This window comes from Entelurus aequoreus, linkage group LG19 (genome assembly GCF_033978785.1).
Source record: "Entelurus aequoreus isolate RoL-2023_Sb linkage group LG19, RoL_Eaeq_v1.1, whole genome shotgun sequence".
Taxonomy (NCBI): domain Eukaryota; kingdom Metazoa; phylum Chordata; class Actinopteri; order Syngnathiformes; family Syngnathidae; genus Entelurus; species Entelurus aequoreus.
In genome coordinates, this window is record NC_084749.1 from 23,989,699 (window position 1) to 24,009,635 (window position 19,937).

Consider the following 19,937-nt stretch of genomic DNA (forward strand, 5'->3'; position numbering starts at 1 on the left):
GTACTAGACTTTATTTATATGTTCAAACAACAAAAAGCCTTCACGTCAGCTTTTTATAGGTGACAAGGCTTTTTTTGTCGTTATTGTGCCTTTTTTTGTTCATTAAAATTGTATAGCTGTTGTTTAGTTTTATTGTTTAATTTTATTTTTTTAATGTGCACAAACCAATAAAAGAACGTGACTCCAGGGCCACACTTCTACTGCAATGGAACAATGTGAAGTTTTATATTAGTTCGAATATTTAGTAGAATAAGGTATATATTTGAGTTGTTATAAGTCCATTGTTAATTATTTAAAACTGTACAGTACATATACTATTTTACAATAACAACCATATGCTTCAATAATTTTGGGGTTTAAAATGTGGAATTTATGTTGAATTTCTAACCACTTGCATGTTTGTACTGGCCATGCACGTTAAGGAATCATTTCAAATCTTAATTTTTGTAATAAAGAAAAGCTTATTACAGTCATAAAAATATAATCTTTCTTTTTTGATGAAATACAAATAATAGGAAATACTATACTGTTAGCTTGCAGTCTTATGAGGTACATTAGTATTGATTATATACTATAGGGATATTGACTCCTGTGCCTGTTTTTTCGGCTGTGCAGTGCAGTAGTGAGAGCTGGTTGAGTCATGTTTAGAGTCATGTTTAAAGGTGATGTCCCTGTAGGCCTGGGCGCTGTTTAAAGGCAAATATCATGAGGGAATCGATAAGCCAGACCCGCCGACTTGGAAGACACGTCTACGCTGCGCGCTCAACAAGAGCAATGACTTTGAGGAGCTTGTGGAGCGCAGCCAGCTGGACATCTCAGACCCCTACAAAGTATACCACATCATCCCAGAAGGGGCCAAGAAAAGTAAGTCCCACTTGTTAAATAATGTTATATTTTCTATTTCCTTATAATTGGCATTATTTAGTAATTATGTGTATCTACTGTATATTATTTAGCATGTAAGTCAGGAATGTTCATAGTGTGCAATTGTATTTATTGCCCTCGCGGCAATAAAATATTATTAGTGAGATATATTGTCGAATATAGCACTAATTCGCTTTGTCCACATAACTTAGCATATATTGACCTACATAAGAGTGATTTTAGTCTTTTTTTTATCAAAGTGCCACCCCCCCCCATTAATTTTTTTCTGGACAAATCTGATGTAGGCGTATGATGAAGGTTGCTTGAAAAAAACCATCACTCTGTGTAACTTTTAGGGACCAGAGAAGAGGATGGTCCTCTGAGTCCGATGAGGTATCCTTTGCACCCTGCTTACCCTCCCCTGCAGACTCAGGTAAATCTCTTGCTCTTGATAAGAAAGCACATACTGTCTTATTAATTAATGCTTGATCTATGGAACACCAAAGGTCTCAGATTAGGCTGCATTTGTCACCGGTCCTCATTGCTTTTGAAATATTTTGTTACATCCCCCAAGGAGGGAGAAAACCACCTTCCCCCCCAACACTCTCCGCTGCAACTATAGATGGTATATTTTGTTTCTAAAATTATTTTAACTTCACCTATGCATAACATTGTATCCTTAATAACATTAAAGGAAAGAAAACAACATTGTTTTTTAGTCTGTAACAGGAAAGGTTAAAGTGCATCAATTAGCCTGGCATTCAAAACAAAACTAAATCCGTATTTAAACTATAACAATTTTTGGACTGATTTGATACTGAAAAAATAAAATAAACCATATAATAATAATACACTTAGATTAACTCAGGAGCACAATATATAAAACACTAACCTACAAAACAAAAATAATTTCAACAATATTTTTTTTAAATGAAAATGCAGAAGCCAGGATTTATAGTCACAATGAGCACATTTTGTAGTGCACAGCTTTTCAAAGTGGGTTTTAAAATATGATACTGACAAGGTATTTTCCTCGGGGTCAGAAGCTCCTGCCTCACTATTTGAGAAGAACTGTTTTACCTGTACATTTTTTCACATCTGTATAATCTCTGAGGTCCTTAACATGTTTACTAGACCATGCAACCAAATCAATATAACACCAAGCACAGAAATGACAAATAATTATCCAGGCTAATCTGGATAAACATAAGTATTGTGACGCACATGATATTCAATTAATAAATCAATTAACGATATATCAAGATACAGGTGATGGAATTCCTGCTGGGCATAGCTGCCTGACGCACCTCCTCCAGTGCCTTTTGACAGGTGTGCTGTGACACCTCACCGAACACCTCTGTGGGCATAAACGGGTCATCAGCTGGGGACCACCATTCATCAACGTTTCGCTCCTTTAACCCCAGAACGTCTCATGGTGGCGGAGCGATGGCAGGGATGTCTCCCTGCCACCCCCTGCTGATGTCCTAGGTGTTTGCCCCCCAACTCTTATGCTTCCTCCTTAGCCACAGCCAGAAGCTGCCTTTGTCCGCCTCCTCGGCCAGCTCTTTCATGGCTTTCCGATGCCCCGCTCCTGTGCATCCAATGTCTCGGAGTAGGCGGGCAGTTGAGGAACCCACGAAGCCCCTACACCCCACTTCCACAGGGCAGATGACGGCTTTCCAGCCAGCCTCCCTGCACTCTGCTGCCAGGTCAGAGTACTTGGCTCGCTTCCGCTCATAAGCAGCCTCCAACCCCCCCTCCCATGGGACAGTGAGCTCGACCATAAGAACCGTCCTGCAAGCCTCTGACCAGAAGACCAGGTCTGGCCGTAGCAATGTTTCGACGATCTCCCTGGGGAACTGGAGCTGCTTCCCCAGGTCGACCCTCATGCTCTACTCATTTCCTGGTGAGAGGAGTCTCGCTGTAGCTCTCTGGTGGGGGTGTTTGGCACCATCCCCAGCCCTCGCGAATTGGATGAGATGTCTGGCTGGAGCGGAAGGTCTGCTATTTGCCTCCTTTCTGCAGGTCTCTGACACCTCTGCCAACTTTTTCAAGACTTGGTCGTGTCGCCATCTGTAGCGGCCTTGCGACAACGCTGCCGAGCAGCCCGACAGGATGTGCTGGAGGCTTGCGTTGATGGTGTTGCAGAGGGGACAGGTCTCCTCGGCACCAAACCATTGGTGGAGGTTTCGGGGACAAGGCAAGGTGTCGTACGTTGCTCTGATCAGGAAGCTGAGCCTGGCTTGGGGGATCTTCCACAGGTCAGACCATGACACCGTCCTGTCTGTGAGACCTTCCCACAATGTCCAACGACCTTGCTGGCCCTTGGACACTGCTTTGATGTTTAGGCGTTCCTGCTCATTTCTTGCAACTTCTGCCACCACCATGGCTCTCCGGTCTTCTTTGGAAGCCTTTGACCAGAACAAGGGAGCCTCGCCCCTCCCAAGGTCTGCTCGACCTTCCTGAACTCTGCCGACCACTTCACGGTGCTTCAGCCTGCAGATCGCCGTGTCGACCTCTTCTTGGGCTTTCCACTTTCTTCCTGTTCTTATCTGGGTGCCCGCTGCTCTCACCAGCTGGTCAGTGGATTCCCTCAGCTCCAGCACCAGCCGAGCCTTCTCTTGCTTGTATCCCAGGCTGATGGATCGCAGTGGTAGTTGAAGAGCGTTCCTACCAAAGAGGCCTACGTCTGAGAGGCACCTTGGTAGTCCCAGCCACTTTCTGATGAACGAGTTTGCCACCCCGTCCATCTTGCTTACCACTGAGGAGGGGATTTCGCTCATTTTCAGTGGCCACATCACCCTTTGGTACAGTATGAACTGGTAGCACCATACTTTGTACTTCCCAGGGAGTTGGCTTTGATTGATCTTGGCCAGGCCATCTGCGAGCTGCTTCCTCACCGTTTCCCCCATCTGCCTGTCAGAGAGCTCTGCTGTGTAGGTGCGACCCAGGCTACGAACAGGTTGATCTGCCAGCAATGGAATGTTCTCACCGCCTGCGACAAAGATGGTGTTGTCACTTCTGACTCCTTTCCTGATAGACAGACTGCGTGATTTGGGGGGTTTGATCTTCATCCTCGCCCAGCCCACAAGCTCGTTGATCCTCTTCAGCAGTCTTGTTGTACATGCTGCTGTCTGAAGTATGGTGGTGATATCATCCTTGTAGCCTCTCACTGCTGGTAGCCTCTGTCCTGAAGGCAGTTTCACTCCTCCGACCATCTTCCTAGCCCCTATGAGGATGATCTCGAAGGCTGCAACGAACAGGATGGGAGAGATTGAACATCCCATGGCGATGCCTACTTCCAGCTGTTGCCAGCCTGTTGTGAAGTCCTGATGAGTGCAGCACATCTGGAGGTCTCCAAAGTACTTGGCAACCAGGGCTCTGATGCAGACTGGTACGTGGAAGAAGTCCAGGGCGAACTCGATGAGTTGGTGGGGCACAGACCCGTATGCGTTGGCAAGGTCCAGCCACACGACATGCAGGTCACCTCTCTCTCTCTTCGCCCTTTGGATCTGCTCCCATATTACTGCTGAGTGTTCCACAAAGCCTGGGAAGCCTGGCACGCCTGCCTTCTGGCAGCTGGTGTCAATGTACCCGTTGCTTGTGAGGTAGCTGGTCAACCTTTTGGCCAGGATGGAGAAGAACATCTTCCCTTCGACATTTAGGAGGGCGATGCTCCTGAACTGGCTGATTGTACTGGAGTTCTGCTCCTTTGGGATGAAAACTGTGACCGCTCTTTGCCACGCTGAAGGGATGACTTGTTTTTTCCAGGCCACTCTCAGCAGGTTCCAGAGATGTCTCAGGACCCCTGGGCAGTACTTATACAGCTTGTATGGTATCCCATTGGGGCCTGGGGCTGAGGCAGCTCTTGCTTTTCGTACGACCTCTGCCACCTCGCTGAGTTTGGGGAGAACAGCATTAAAGAGGAAGGCTGGGGGAGTTGGGCGAGGAACAAAACCAGGGGATCCCAGCGGAGTTGACTTTGCTGGGTCACTGTACTGTTCCTTGATGTGATTCTCCAGCTCAGATTTGGTAATATCCAGCTTTCCGCTTCTCTTGTCCTCTAGCAGCTGTCTCGCATGCTTGAAGGGATTTTTGAAAAAGTTACTTCTCTCTTTCTCCTTCCACCTTCTGCGTTTGCGAATGAGCTCAGCCCTCCGTAGGCCGGCGAGATCTTTTCTCACCTCATCCCACAGTGGCTTCAGACCCTCCTTCTCCTCCTTGCTTGCCTTCCTCCACTGTTTCCAGAGTTGACGCCGCCTCTTCACCAACTGCTCGATTTCTCTCTCTCTTCTTCCTTTCTGCATTAGGCCAGATTTCCGCTTTTCAGCGGCTACTCCAAATCTGCCTCTGCATTCGTCGTACAGGATGTCTCCAATGCGATTCAGCTTGGTTTCCACCTGGCCACGCAGTGAGTGCTCCAGGATAAGGCTGAGGTCTTTGTCCAGCTTCTGCCAGACCGCAACTTCGTTTGCTTTAGGCCATTTCACCAGCTGCCTCCTTCCAGGTTCTTTCCTCTCTGCTCTCTGGCTTTGCTCCTGGTTGTTGGGGTTGCTCTGTGTTCTGTGTGCGTCTTCGTCAGTGCCACTCTCAGAGGCATTGGCGTCCACCAAGGGCCCTACTGTGTCCTCCACCTGCCTTTCATCAGCAACGGTGGATCCCTCAGCACTGTGGTTTGCCACCTGGCTTTGGGTTCCTCTTGTCTGACCTGCGGTTGCAGTGCAATGTTGCTGATGGCCTCTCTCTTTGCACTTTTTCCTTCCCTGGTGGATACGCAAACCTCTGAAGGTGGTCACCTTCTCCCACCCATACCTGCATCTTTCATGATCCTAGACTCTTTGTTGTTGTCCGTTCCAGTCGTTACCAAGAAATCCGTCTGATTTGGCCCTTCTTCCACCCCGCCTCTCGGAGGGCCATTGGGTTGTTTTTCTTTATTCGTCTTCGTAGTAAGTTTAGGGTGTCCCTTTTACAGGACTAGTGGGTGAGATAACTAGCCTTTCACTCCCGGTGCAGACTTTCCTGCAGTCATCCAGTCTTTCCTGGTTGTCTGCCAGACTTCCCTGGATGCCAACTGCCCTTTCACAGTAGTCCCTGGATGCTTCCAGATTGAACATATCAAGATACAGGTGATGGAATTCCTGCTGGGCATTGCTGCCTGACGCACCTCCTCCAGTGCCTTTTGACAGGTGTGCTGTGACACCTCACCGAACACCTCTGTGGGCATAAATGGGTCATCAGCTGGGGACCACCATTCATCAACGTTTCGCTCCTTTAACTCCAGAACGTCTCATGGTGGCGGAGCGATGGCAGGGATGTCTCCCTGCCACCCCCTGCTGATGTCCTAGGTGTTTGCCCCCCAACTCTTATGCTTCCTCCTTAGCCACAGCCAGAAGCTGCCTTTGTCCGCCTCCTCGGCCAGCTCTTTCATGGCTTTCCGATGCCCCGCTCCTGTGCATCCAATGTCTCGGAGTAGGCGGGCAGTTGAGGAACCCACGAAGCCCCTACACCCCACTTCCACAGGGCAGATGCAGATACAGGAATTATAAGACATTTTGGGACAGATCTACACGTCACGCTTGGTGGAAAAGCCTTCTATTGTGTTCCAGTTATGGCTACACGTCTCTGCAAAAAAATGTGGATCATGATTTTATTGCTAAGAATTGAGATCATGATGGGTTGTACGGTATACCGGTACTAGTATAGTATCGCGGTACTAATGAATCAAAAACGGTACACTCTGTTTGAAAAGTACCGGTTCCCGGGCATGACGCCGCGTCGTCACGCCGTGACATTGCTGGTTTTACGAGCAGACGAGTATGTTTTGCAGCACACAATCACGGAGTACTTATAAGCAGACACAGTGTGTAGACAGAAAAGGGAGAACGGATGCATTTTGACCTAAAAACTAAAGATAAAGGTGAAGTTATAACACTGAAACGCCCTCAGGAAGAGGTGGTTTCAGATATGGCTAGCTAGCTAGCAGCGTACATCCATCTAAATCACTAATCCTCGCCTCCATGGCGATGAATATAGTGAGTTTCTTACAAGTATCATCCCTGCAGGACGAGGAATAGCTAAACATGCTTCACTACACACCGTAGGAGGATACAATAGCTCACCGGCGTCACCGCTAACAAAAGCTAGCGCACCTGAATATAATCAAATGCCATGGGTGAATCTACACCTAACATCCACTGTAATTATAATAAGTACAATAGCGTATATAGTCGATACTACTATGATTAGATCTATATTTTTTATCGTCACAAAATCTTTCTTCCTTTAAAAAAAATGCATATTATGTTTATAAACTCAAGAAATACGTCCCTGGACAGATGAGGACTTTGAATATGACCAATGTATGATCCTGTAACTACTTGGTATTGGATCGATACCTACATTTGTGGTATAATCCAAAACTAATGTAAAGTATTCAATTAACAGAAGAATAAGTGATTATTATATTTTAACCGAAGTGTAGATAGAACATGTTAAAACAGAAAATAACCAGATATTAACAGTAAATGAACAAGTAGATTAGTAATTAATTTTTCCAGCTTGTCCCTCATAATTTTGACAAAATAATAGAATGAGAAATTACACAATATGCATGCGTCAGCAGACTAATTAGGAGTCTTTGTTTGTTTATTTACTACTAAAAGACAAGTTGTCTTGTATGTTCACTATTTTATTTATGGACAAAATTGTTCTTCGTTTTGTGTTTCGTGAGATTTTTTGTTAAAATAAAGCCAATAATGCAATTTTTTTGTGGTCCCCCTTATTTAGAAAAGTATCAAAGTATCGGAATACATTTTGGTATCGGTACCGCTGCGGTAATGTGATGGTACCTCTGGAATGATCTATTGGCAAGAAAATGCATATTGCAAAATTTTTTTCTTATAGGAAAAATATGTCTCCTAAATGGAAAAAAACCATCTACAGATACCAAAACTAATCAATTTAATAAGTTTTAATCAGCCTCTTAAGTCATCCAGCAGCTATAAAATTATAAAATGTCATTGCTGAATAGACAGTATGGCTGATATTTTTATTTCTGACAATCCAAATATGTTGACACGTACACAGACGGAATATTCTTTCAGTAGTTTGATTTTGCAGCCCCATTGCCTTCATTCTCGCCGCATTTGTGCGTAACTGTGCCAGTTTGCACGAACATTCCAGACATGCTCAGTATAGGCGCAAAACAGCGGCTGCAGAACAGTTGTGTAGACGAACTTGAGAACCCTGGCTTCAAGCCCTTTAAACACCTGGTAGTTGAAGTTCGAACAGTAATCATAAACTATTGCTGTCTTCTGACCTCACAAATGCCGATAACATTTGTAAAAAGTCTAAGCAGAAGAGTTTATGCACACACGGGACCAACTCTGTATTTTCTTCTGTTTTGTATTTCCTGTAGTACGTGTATATTTACAAAAATATACACAATGTATTCATTATGAGGTGATAAACTGCTTGTGTCTTGCTCTAAAGATGCCACAATACATCCCTTCTCCTGAATATGGCTGGAGAGACTTGAATCAGGAGCAAGCCTCCTTACCAGAGCTCCCCTTCACTCAGTGCCCTTGTCCTCCCAGAAGCTTGACATTGCCGGGCCCTCCCATGGATAACGGTACAGTACCAACTATTAAAAAACAAGCATCACCCTGACACTGAAAACACTTTGCCTGATCACTTTTCTAACCACAAATGTGCAGGATACCAGTTTAGAGCTTCAATTTATTCCTATGCTCCTGCTGATGCACAGCCCTCTCCATTTAGCCTGGACGCCAGCATCAGGTCAGCAGAGGTACTATCAGGTAAACCTTCACTATTATTATAAAAATAGTTAATGACGGAAAGGCATAAAATGTGTTAAGGTCAGTAGTTATTAGGACAGAAAGCTAAGGTCTGGAGACAAAAATGGATTGGCATACATTATTGTGTTGGATTATATTCAAAGGACACCCTGGACCAGGGGTGCCCACACTTTTTCAGCAGGTGAGCTACTTTTCAAATGACCAAGTCGAGGTGATCTACCTAATCTTCATACAGATATATGTATATCTCATACATATACTGTATGTATAAATACAGTACTGGCCAAAAGTTTGGACTCACCTTCTCAGTCAATGTTTTTTCTTTATTTTCATGACTATTTCAGCCCTTTGAGACACTTGTGATTTAGGGCTATATAAATAAACATTGATTGATTGATTGATTGACTATTTGCATTGTAGATTGTCACTGAAGGCATCAAAACTATAAATGAACACATGTGGAGTTATGTACTTAACAAAAAAAGGTGAAATAAATGAAAACATGTTTTATATTCTAGTTTTCTTCAAAATAGCCACCCTTTGCTCTGATTACTGCTTTGCACACTCTTGGCATTCTCTCGATGAGCTTCAAGAGGTAGTCACCTGAAATGGTTTTCACTTCACAGGTGTGCCTTATCAGGGTTGATTAGTGGAATTTCTTGCTTTATCAATGGGGTTGGGACCATCAGTTGTGTTGTGAATGAGAAAGTGAGTCCAAACTTTTGGCCTGTACTGTATACAGGGTTCGCACGGGTGCTTAAAAACCTTGAAAGTGCTTAGATTTTCATGTTGTGTTTTCAAGGTTTGAAAAATGCTTGAATTTTTGGTGAAGTGCTTGTAAATGCTTGGAAATGTTCATATTTCTCAGCAGTCTGACTCAATAGGCTAATTATAAAATGGAAAAAAATAAAATAAGTTTCCTTAAAAATGAAAGCTACACGCTTGATCTGTTGGCTTTGCACGAGCCCTTACATTAGGTTGTTGTCATGCCAGAGCCGTTCTGTGTCGCCCCCAAGAGGACAGTGGTGTATCGGTCCATCGAGAGTTTGTCGTTTTAATGAACATTGGATGGAAAATGACAAATGCAAACTTTGGATAAAACGTGGACCAAATCCACGTGTAGCCTGCTGCAAAGTATGCAAAAAGGAAATTCATTTGCACTTTTTGGACTTGTTTGCACTCTGAAGGTCATAGGTAATTTGTAAACTTTTGCACAACAAGGAGCTGAGTTAATGTGAATGATTTTGAGTTTTTATACAACATGGTTCGATGTATTTTTTGCTCCGTTATTTTGGTTGTCTACTTAACTTGTCTGACTACCTCAGTTAAAGCAAATAAGTTACATTTTGTCGTTTTGGTTAATTGCATTATAATGGTTACATTATTGGACTTTTTTGTACTGTGAAGGTCATGTAATGTATAATTTGTAACCCTTTTTACAACTTAGAGCAGAGTTAATATGGATGATTTTGTAGTTTTTACACAACATGGTTGTATGCATTTCTTGCTCTATTGTTTTTGTTGTCTACTTAACTTGTCTGGCTACCTCAATGAAAGCAAAAAAAGTAAAATTTTGTCTTTTTGTTAATTTTTTATCATAGCCACAGTTATAAGGCTAGATATGCTTAATGAAAGGTGACTGAGGTGTTGTGAAACAAACAAAATATTTTCCTTTAATTTATTATCCTTATATTAATGTGGAACAGTTTTGTTAATAAATGAGTGAAATTGACATTTTGAGGTTGCGTGAATTTATATCACATTATGCAGTTTACAAGCACAAATACGGTGTGAATCAATACGTGCTGTTCGATGTCATTGAGTGCTGTAAGTAAGAAAAAGAACAAGAAATTTGAAAAACAACACAAATGGAGACACGTTTGCAAACACCAATCACATTGAATAGTCTACAGAAACACTGCTTCATTTTCTATGCAACGTTAGGCTTAGGTTTTAGCGGATTTTCCGTATTTTTCCTACAGACAGCATTTGGTAACCTCAAACAACAAGGCTATGGATTGAGTCAGGCCTGGCCCTAACCAATCTGGCGCCCTAGGCAAGATTTTAGGTGGCGCCCCCCCACATCGGCAGGGAAGTGTATATACTCACAAGAAACCGAATAGCTTTGTCTTTGACCTTTTTTTTTACTTAAAGAAAGCAAATTAACATATTATATGAGAATGTTATGTTATGATTATCACAGCAGTGCTCAAATTACAAAACCGCATTACCTCTCATGTGATATTGCTTAATTAACATTAATGATGTTCACTTTAACAACTAGGCTTACAACTATACCTAATATATAAAGGGGTGGAAAAGTGACTATTATCTGCAGGGCAAACATTAGCTAACCAGAAGGCAGTAACAATGTAAACAAAAAACACCTGCTTAAAAGATCTAATACAAATGTCCCTGAGGAATGTAAGGTGGGAGTACTGTAATTACCTAACGTTACACTATAATTTTCCATAACAATTTAGCCCCCTCCACAATATTAACCCGACGTTAAAACAGAACTAGCTATTTATTGATTAGCATATGCCGAATCATGTAACATTAGCTTAATGCTAAAAAGCCAGGTTACTATCCCATTCTGTAACAGACAAATGATTTCATGTAGGCTAACGTTACCTACCTGCTACCTCTGTCTTTTTCTCGTTTCGCCTCCTCTTCTTTTCTCTTTTTTCTTCCCTGGGCACCTGACAGTTTTGGCCGTTTTGCATCCTGTGTTGATTTTTTTAAGTGGTGACGTCCAAAAAGAGTCATGATACGGGAAGGGAGGGGGCGCACCGTGTGGGGGGGGTAATGTTGTAACAAATAATATTTCTATTAAATAAGCTTTACTTTGCATTTTAATTAACGTGGGATTATTTTTTGTATTTAGAAATAATAGTACGAACTTATTTATTTATTTTTTTTCTTTCTCCAACATTTGTGGCACTGGCGTGGCGCCCCCTGATGGACGGCGTCCTTAGCATTTGCCTATACGGCCTATGCCACGGGCCGGCCCTGGATTGAGTCACACTGGTTTTCTCCTTTTGAAGGAAACTGGAAAATTTATCTTGAAAGTTCTTAAAAAGTGCTTGAATTTGGCCATGGAAAAGGTGTACGAACCCTGTGTGTGTGTGTGTGTATATATATATATATATATATATATATATATATATATATATATATATATATATATATATATATATATATATATATATATATATATATATATATATATATATATATATATATATATATATATATATATATATATATATATATATATATATATATATTTAATTATGAAACAAACATTTTTTGTCAACATGTTAAAGGTGTTTCATAAAAATACAAGCTTGTTTGACACATATAGACTATATAAGTTGGTGTATTACCCGATTCTGATGATTTGCGTTGTTTGGAATCAGACAGGATTCAAAGTAATGCTTCCACATTTTCTAATTTACACTGCGCAGGAGAAAAAAAGTCCTCCTTCCTGTCCAATACCACATGAAAGTGGTTGGTTTTTGGCATCATATTTGTCCAGCTTCCATACTCATATCCTTTACAAGAAATACATTGACGGCAAACTCAGTTGCTTGCTAGCTTGTGTGCGCTGTGTTTCTGAGACTCTTAGTTTGTTAGGGTAGGCAGGATGGAGCAGCACCTTTATTGTGAAGACAGGAACTGTGTGGTCGGTCTTCAGGCTTTTAACAGCAAGTACGCCGCGAGCGTTTGTCGAAATAAAAAGTGTTTCTCGCCTTCCTGCTGATCGTTTTTTCTTCAAACTGAGCTCGCAGCAGCCAGCATCATCTCACGAGATCCTTGGGTGCCGTGAATGTCAATCAAGTGACGTCAGAGTGAAGATTGATGATCTGTAATTTTTTGGTGTATTTTTTTTAATGCCTGGCTGACGATCGACTGGTAGCTTGCGATCAACCTAATGGGCAACCCTGCCCTGCACTATTTTCAGAACAGAAACCAGAATTATTGAAACTGTGCTAAAAATGTCTGAAGAACAAACATTTGCTAACATCTTTATCATCATGTTCTCCTTCCAGATGCACGCCTATATATTGCTGTATATTTTCGGGACACTTTGGTGAGGGAAGTTACCACCTCCAGCCCAGAGGGGTGTCACATCACCCCAGGATTCCCAGAGGATAAACACTATGTGTTTCCTGGAGGCCATGATGTGGTGCCTTTGCCAATGGACACCCTCTCAGCTCAGAAGAGAGCCGAGGAGCGTCCCCCAAGTCCATTGTCCTCCTTTGAGAAAGGGGTGTTATGTTGGATGGCCCCAGATGGACTATATGCTCGACGGCTGTGTGAGGGTAGAGTGTACTGGCAGGGAGGGCTGATGCCCTATGGAGATAAGCCTAAAAAGCTTGAGCGAGACGTCAACTGTAAACTCCTTCACACACAGGATTACCTCACAGGTGAGACTTGACAAGGATGGTTGTCCTTCCAATTTGGCCACTGCTGATAAACAGGTTAACGAAACAATGAAACGAGAAAAATCAATCAAAACTGGACTGAACCAAAAACTTGATGCAAATGAATCTTTGAAAACTGCTGGACCATGGGGCGAGCAATTTTCATAGCATCACAGACACCTCATTAAGACTCCTATTTACTTTGATCCTAGATCATCCATGTAGTTAATATAGTCCAGGGTTTATTCAAATGTTTTTAAATAAAAATGAACACTAAATTAGAGCGATTCTGCCATTATCAATACAATGGAAGATTTCACCCATGATACACTAGTGTGTATTTAAACTGTAATCAGATTTCTTAGTATTGAATTGTGGTTGGATAGAAAGGCGTACCGGTTTCCCACATGATACACAGGGGCAGGAAGTGTGCCTTAAATTATGTGTTCAGTCTGTAAACAAATACAGAGCACACCCACCATTGGTCATGGCCAGCAATAGTGCTAAGGAGAAGCCAGAGCCTGGAGACCCTCTTTATTCGGTAAAACACCTGTTGGGTCACACTGAGCCTTCCCATTGAAATACGTAAACAAAGACAAGTGGATAAGACAAAACTTAGAGATGTGGAATGAGGCTACAAACTATTCATGATGTGCTTCAAGCAATAAAATTTACTTACCGGTAACTAAAAGTAAAATAATAATTCACACCGTAAACCAGGAGGTCCCAAGTGTAGCCTGGGGGCCATTTTTGGCCAGCACATTTTTTTTTATTGGCTCTCAGCTTATACTAAAAACAACATGATGATTAGTTAGTTTAATCATGAGCATTAATGAGGTATATTATTAAATACTACACACATTTTCTTTGTCACAAATCTATGTCAATTGGACATTGGATTTATTACACGTAGCACACGTTTTTTTATTGCACAACAAATGTGTATATATGTACTTGAGGTTTGTGCAGTAGCTAAAAAAATGTATTGGGTCATATGACCGTGTAATTACTAAATAAATACACGTTATTTTTGCAAAAAAAAATCTGCCAATGATACAAGTCAAAAAAGATTTCTTGAGATAAGACATTACATTTAAGCTTTAAAAACATAAAAGTGATCTTAAAATTAGCAATAAAACGTATTATTAGCTATACTTACCAGTATTGCTGGGTTGCAAAGTACGTCACATCCATTTTGCTTCTTAATTCACATGATGGTCAACCAGCCTGAGCATAGCATTGAGTGTGGAGTTGAGCAGAAAATGCCGTACTGCTGTTCTGTTCCTAAATGTTCCAGTTGTTCAAACAGAGTGATAGGACAAAGCTTTTATAGAGTGCTGAAAAAAGTGGTTCATGAAGGTAATAAAGTCAGGGAAAAAATGAAAGTGCGTAGAAGGAAATGGCTCTTAAAAATATCACTTTCATCATCTTGTGGAATACAATCGGTCCGTGCTTGTGTCTGCAGCGATCATTTCGTAAAATGTTTATTTGAACATTTGATTTGTTTGAGAAACTTTCCGTGATGCAATCGAGTTTATTCTCTACTTAATTACTAGTGTTTGAGAGCAGAACTAAACGTAAAAAAAGGACAATAAATCGCATTAGTTAGTGTTATTTTGTGGTTGCTCTGCCTAAATATAACTACGAAGACATGGTTGTGCAGATACATTAATGTCATGTTAAGTCCGAGTGATAAATATTGTGATTGTTGGTCCAATCCTGAGGGAACTCTCCTGAAGGAATCAATAAAGTACTATCTATCTATCTAATCCACCGTATTTTCATTGTCGATTTTCATAACAAAAACTAAATGCTTAGTTGTTGTTGTACAGGAATGTTTTTTGACACGGATGACCACATTATAGCGTCTTTGGTGCTATTCGTGAGCATCAAGAAAGTATACTTAGTAGTATTAATAAAGTAGGTGAATACATTTCTTGTAGGCTCAACAGCATATTGAAACTTAATATCGCTAGCAAACATTGCTGAATAACAGCGACATCTGTAGCTAAATAATGAGACACAATATGAACTTCACACATTAAAACAACTGCAGACATGTACTGTAGATCAGTGGTCCCCAACCACCGGACAATTTAGTACCGGGCCGCACAAGAAATAAAATTAAAAAAAAAAAAAAAAATATATATATATATATATATATATATATATATATATATATATATATATATATATATATATATATTTTTTTAAAAATTAAATCAACATAAAGTTAAAGTTAAAAGTTAAAGTACCAATGATTGTCACACACACACTAGGTGTGGTGAAATTTGTCCTCTGCATTTGACCCATCCCCTTGTTCACCCCCTGCGAGGTGAGGGGAGCAGTGGGCAGCAGCGGTGCCGCGCCCGGGAATCATTTTGGTGATTTAACCCCCAATTCCAACCCTTGATGCTGAGTGCCAAGCAGGGAGGTAATGGGTCCCATTTTTTTATAGTCTTTGGTATGACTCGGCCGGGGTTTGAACTCACAACCTACCGATCTCAGGGCGGACACTCTAACCACTTGGCCACTGAGTAAAAACACAATATATACATTATATATCAATATAGATCAATACAGTCTGCAGGGATACAGTCTGTAAGCACACATGATTGTATTTCTTTATAAAAAAAATAAAAAAAATATCCCCCCCCGGTCCGTGGGACAAATTTTCAAGCGTTGACCGGTCGGCAGCTACAAAAAGGTTGGGGACCACTGCTGTAGATGACAATATTTGTAGAAGGAAATCAACTGCAAACAAACTTATCCTTTTTCTCATTAGCGTCACGATCACTTATTGTATGGACCCCTCCAGATGTAAAAACACGATGTGCCTTTTTCTTTAAAATTCATGTGAATGTCAAAGGAAGGGATGTCGTAACAAGCTGTAACGTCTTGGTTATGATGAATGGTTTAAATCTTTCAAAAAAAAAAGTCTTAAGAGTGTATAAATCCACTTTATCCCATTTTAAATATTTTATTATGATCGCTTATATATTTGCCTTTAATCCTTTCAAAACATGTTCAAATTTGTGCGGATGCAGGTAAATAAAGAGTAACCTAATGGGACTCTAGACCATTGGCTAAAATCTAGAAGTGCCGCTAGGTCACGTGATTGCAACCCAGCAATAGTGAAGTTTTGTGCCTTAATGCTCAAAAGTAGTATGTTTTTCCTCTAAAGATCTATTGCCTAAAAACAAGTTTTATGTTTCGCTGAAATATTCCAATTCAGGGTATTGTGACGTGTATTAAGTTTGATTATATATTTGACTAGAAATGTTAAATATATTTGGTAAGATTGTGAGTTTTTACAGTGTACTTTCTGTGACTCAGTGGGACTCTTTATCGTCTTTCACTTTCTGTGAAATTGCCATCTAAAACTAATTTTCATCGTAATACGATGTCACATGATCATAACCTGAGGCACAGCTAGTATTAACAGCTGTGGCAGACACTTTCCAAGCTGTGTTTTATGGTGCGTCAGTCATTTGATTCCTACACACAGTCTTAAGTGCCCCCACCCACATGCTGTGACAGCCCAACCGTGTAGACCTCGGTCTAACTGAGTCGTCACCAGGACTTTCCATTCGAGTCACCCAAAAAGGTCACTCCTTAAACAAACCTTTACACGTTACAGCGGGTTTTTTTAAAATTTTTTTTTTTACTTAAAGATAATAACTGTGTGTTTCTTTTCTGACTATCAGAGATCCATGGTTACGGGCACCACAGCCGACAACTGCCTCGCTTCCAGGTTCTGCTGAGTTTTGGAGATGAGTGTTGTGATCCCCAGAGACAACGAGCAGCGCTCACTGTTGAGGTGACTCACAGACAATTCATTGTTAATTCTACATTTATCAATTTGTATTCAGGTTTAACAGATTATATTAGATTATAAAATAACAGTGTTTTGGCCTGCTCAATCATTAACAAATATTTATTAATGTTATCTGATGAATATACTGTAATGCAGATTTGTAAGAACAGATAGAAATAAATACTTCCGCTAGTACATTGCCAATGTTGTTGTGCACTGATAAGACCCAATGACAGGTTAACATCAATTGGGAACAACAAAAGGTAAACATGGGAAGAAAAACTAAAGAAAAAATACAAGGGTAAGGACAAATAAGTGGACTGTAGATAAAGACTAAATAAATTAAGTATTGAAAATCAGGTAATCAGAAAATAATCCCCACTGAAACTGGGGACAAAACTACTTACTAAACACGGCAAAAAGAACAATTGAACACTGTAGAGGGCGACCTCCTTGTGGTTTGCTGTCTGCCTCTAATAGGGAGCTTCCGCTAATTGGCCTGATCAGACACTCCCAGGTGTGGTCAGCTCTCTGCAAAGACACTAAACACACACACAATAAACTACGGCAGTGGTCCCCAACCACCGGGCTGTGGCCCGGTACCGGTCCGTGCACAAAAAATATTTATTTTTTATTTTTATTAAATCAACATAAAACACACAAGATACACTTTCAATTAGTGCACTAACCCAAAAAAACTCCCTCCCCCATTTATACTCATTCACACTCATTCGCACAAAAGGGTTATTTCTTTCTGTTATTAATATTTCTGGTTCCTACATTATATATATCAATATAGATCAATACAGTCTGCAGGGATACAGTCCGTAAGCAGACATGATTGTATTTTTTTATGACAAAAAAAAAAAACACCCCCCCACCCCCCATTCCGCGGGACAAATTTTCAAGCAGTTCAAAAAAGGTTGGGGACCACTGCACTACGGGATGTAACATGCACTAAACAGAACAGCCATTTCAAGTTACCGCTTTTTCGTCTGTTCACTACTTTGAACCTCTACATGCTACTCAGCCACCGTTACTTCAAGTTAGTCTCTCCCATTCCGCTAAGTAGCCAAGATGACAACTATGAGGATGGAGGTGTACACTCACCATTTTGGCTGCATGTTCTGCACATCAATTTGCTGTACTTTTCAGTGTGAACGCGAACCCACTTACAGTTATATTTACACAACCCAAAACCAGTGAAGTTGGCACGTTGTGTAAATCGTAAATAAAAACAAAAATACAATGATTTGCAAATCCTTTTCAACCTATATTCAATCGAATACACTGCAAAGACAAGATATTTAACGTTCGAACTGGTAAACTTTTATTATTTGAAAATATTAGCCTGCAACGTGTTCAAAAAAAGCTGGCACAAGTGGCAAAAAAGACTGAGAAAGTTGAGCAATGCTCATCAAACACTTATTTGGAACATCCCACAGGTGAACAGGCTAATTGGGAACAGGTAGGTGCCATGATTGGATATAAAAGCAGTTTCCATGAAATGCTCAGTCATTCACAAACAAGGATGGGGCGAGGGTCACCACTTTGTCAACAAATGCGTGAGCAAATTGTCCAACAGTCTAAGAAGAACATTTGTCAACGAGCTATTGCAAGGCATTTAGGGATTTCACCATCTACGATCCGTAATATCATCAAAAGGTTCAAAGAATCTGGAGAAATCACTGCACGTAAGCGGCAAGTCTGAAAACCAACATTGAATGCCCGGGACCTTCGATCCCTCAAGCGGTACTGCATCAAAAAGCGACATCAGTGTGTAAAGGATATCACCACATGGGCTCAGGAACACTTCAGAAAACCACTGTCAGTAACTACATTGGCAATTTTGCAACATGTTGCTGCCATCAAATTCCAAGTTAATGATTATTTGCAAAAAAAGTTTCTCAGTTCGAACATTAAATATCTTGTCTTTACAGTCCTTTCAATTGAATATAAGTTGAAAATGATTTGCAAATCATTGTATTCTGTTTTTATTTACGATTTACGCAACGTGCCAACTTCACTGGTTTTGGGTTTTGTACTTAAGTATAGGTACAGAAGCAAGCAGCTGTCGCTGTTACTGAGGGAATTTTGACATTAACACTTTAAAATCATATTTCTAATAGTCCTTTGTGTAATTATCACTGGTTCCTTTTAGATAGGGAATGGAGATATGTTAGTGGATGTAACTTTTCCAATAATCCACCAACTGTGATGCTCCTCTGACAGGTGGAGCCCATGTTTGCCAGGAAGATTTTTTTCTACTCCCAGCAAACCAGCGGACATTTCTACCGCAGCTATGAGCACTCAGGACTTATGGAGCACTTCACCTCCATAGGGCCATCACACAGCATCACAGCCTGCAGGAGTGACCTGAGCACTTAAGTATATGCATCTTCCAACAAAGCGCCTTCACAGAAGAGCAGGCAAAGATTTGTATTCTATGACGATATTCTCAGGACACACTTGTTTTGGGTGGCTTCAACTGTCACTGTGATAAACATTGTAGTGGAAAAATACAGTGAGACCTCACCATGTAAACAACCTTTAGGTCGAGACCAACCTATGCTCTAACAAAATAGATGATAATGGTCACGTGAATTTAGGCCTGGGCCGATAATCAATGAGTGAATTAATCGATGCTACATGAAAATGAACTCAAAAACTTCTGGAAAAAGTTGCTGCCTAACACTACCGAGCATGCGCACTCATGCGCATCAACGCTGTATATATATATATACTATATATATATATATATATATATATATATATATATATATATATATATATATATATATATATATATATATATATATATATATATATATATATATATATATATATATATATACTAATTGACTGAAAGAGCGCGCACTTTGCATACAGTGTCATGTTATCGATGGGAAAATGCATTTTTAGACAATATGATTTGCCTGAGTGGCTAGGAGACACCGAGAGTAACAAGCGGTAGAAAATGGATTAGAAAGGACATGTTTAAAAAAATAA

The 19,937-nt window shown here is 40.8% G+C and overlaps 1 protein-coding gene across 1 annotated transcript in view; it reads left to right on the top strand.

Annotated features, from left to right (window-relative positions):
* Window positions 1–19,652, top strand: part of LOC133634881 (interferon regulatory factor 4-like) — a 20,901-nt gene extending 1,249 nt beyond the window's left edge. Inside the window, 8 exon segments of the mRNA XM_062027534.1 lie at window positions 678–864; window positions 1,221–1,297; window positions 8,356–8,494; window positions 8,580–8,681; window positions 12,737–13,114; window positions 16,819–16,931; window positions 19,161–19,257; window positions 19,260–19,652. Coding sequence (XP_061883518.1) covers window positions 678–864; window positions 1,221–1,297; window positions 8,356–8,494; window positions 8,580–8,681; window positions 12,737–13,114; window positions 16,819–16,931; window positions 19,161–19,257; window positions 19,260–19,303 — 1,137 coding nt within the window. The 3' untranslated portion in view covers window positions 19,304–19,652.
* The last annotated feature ends 285 nt before the right edge of the window (window positions 19,653–19,937 follow it).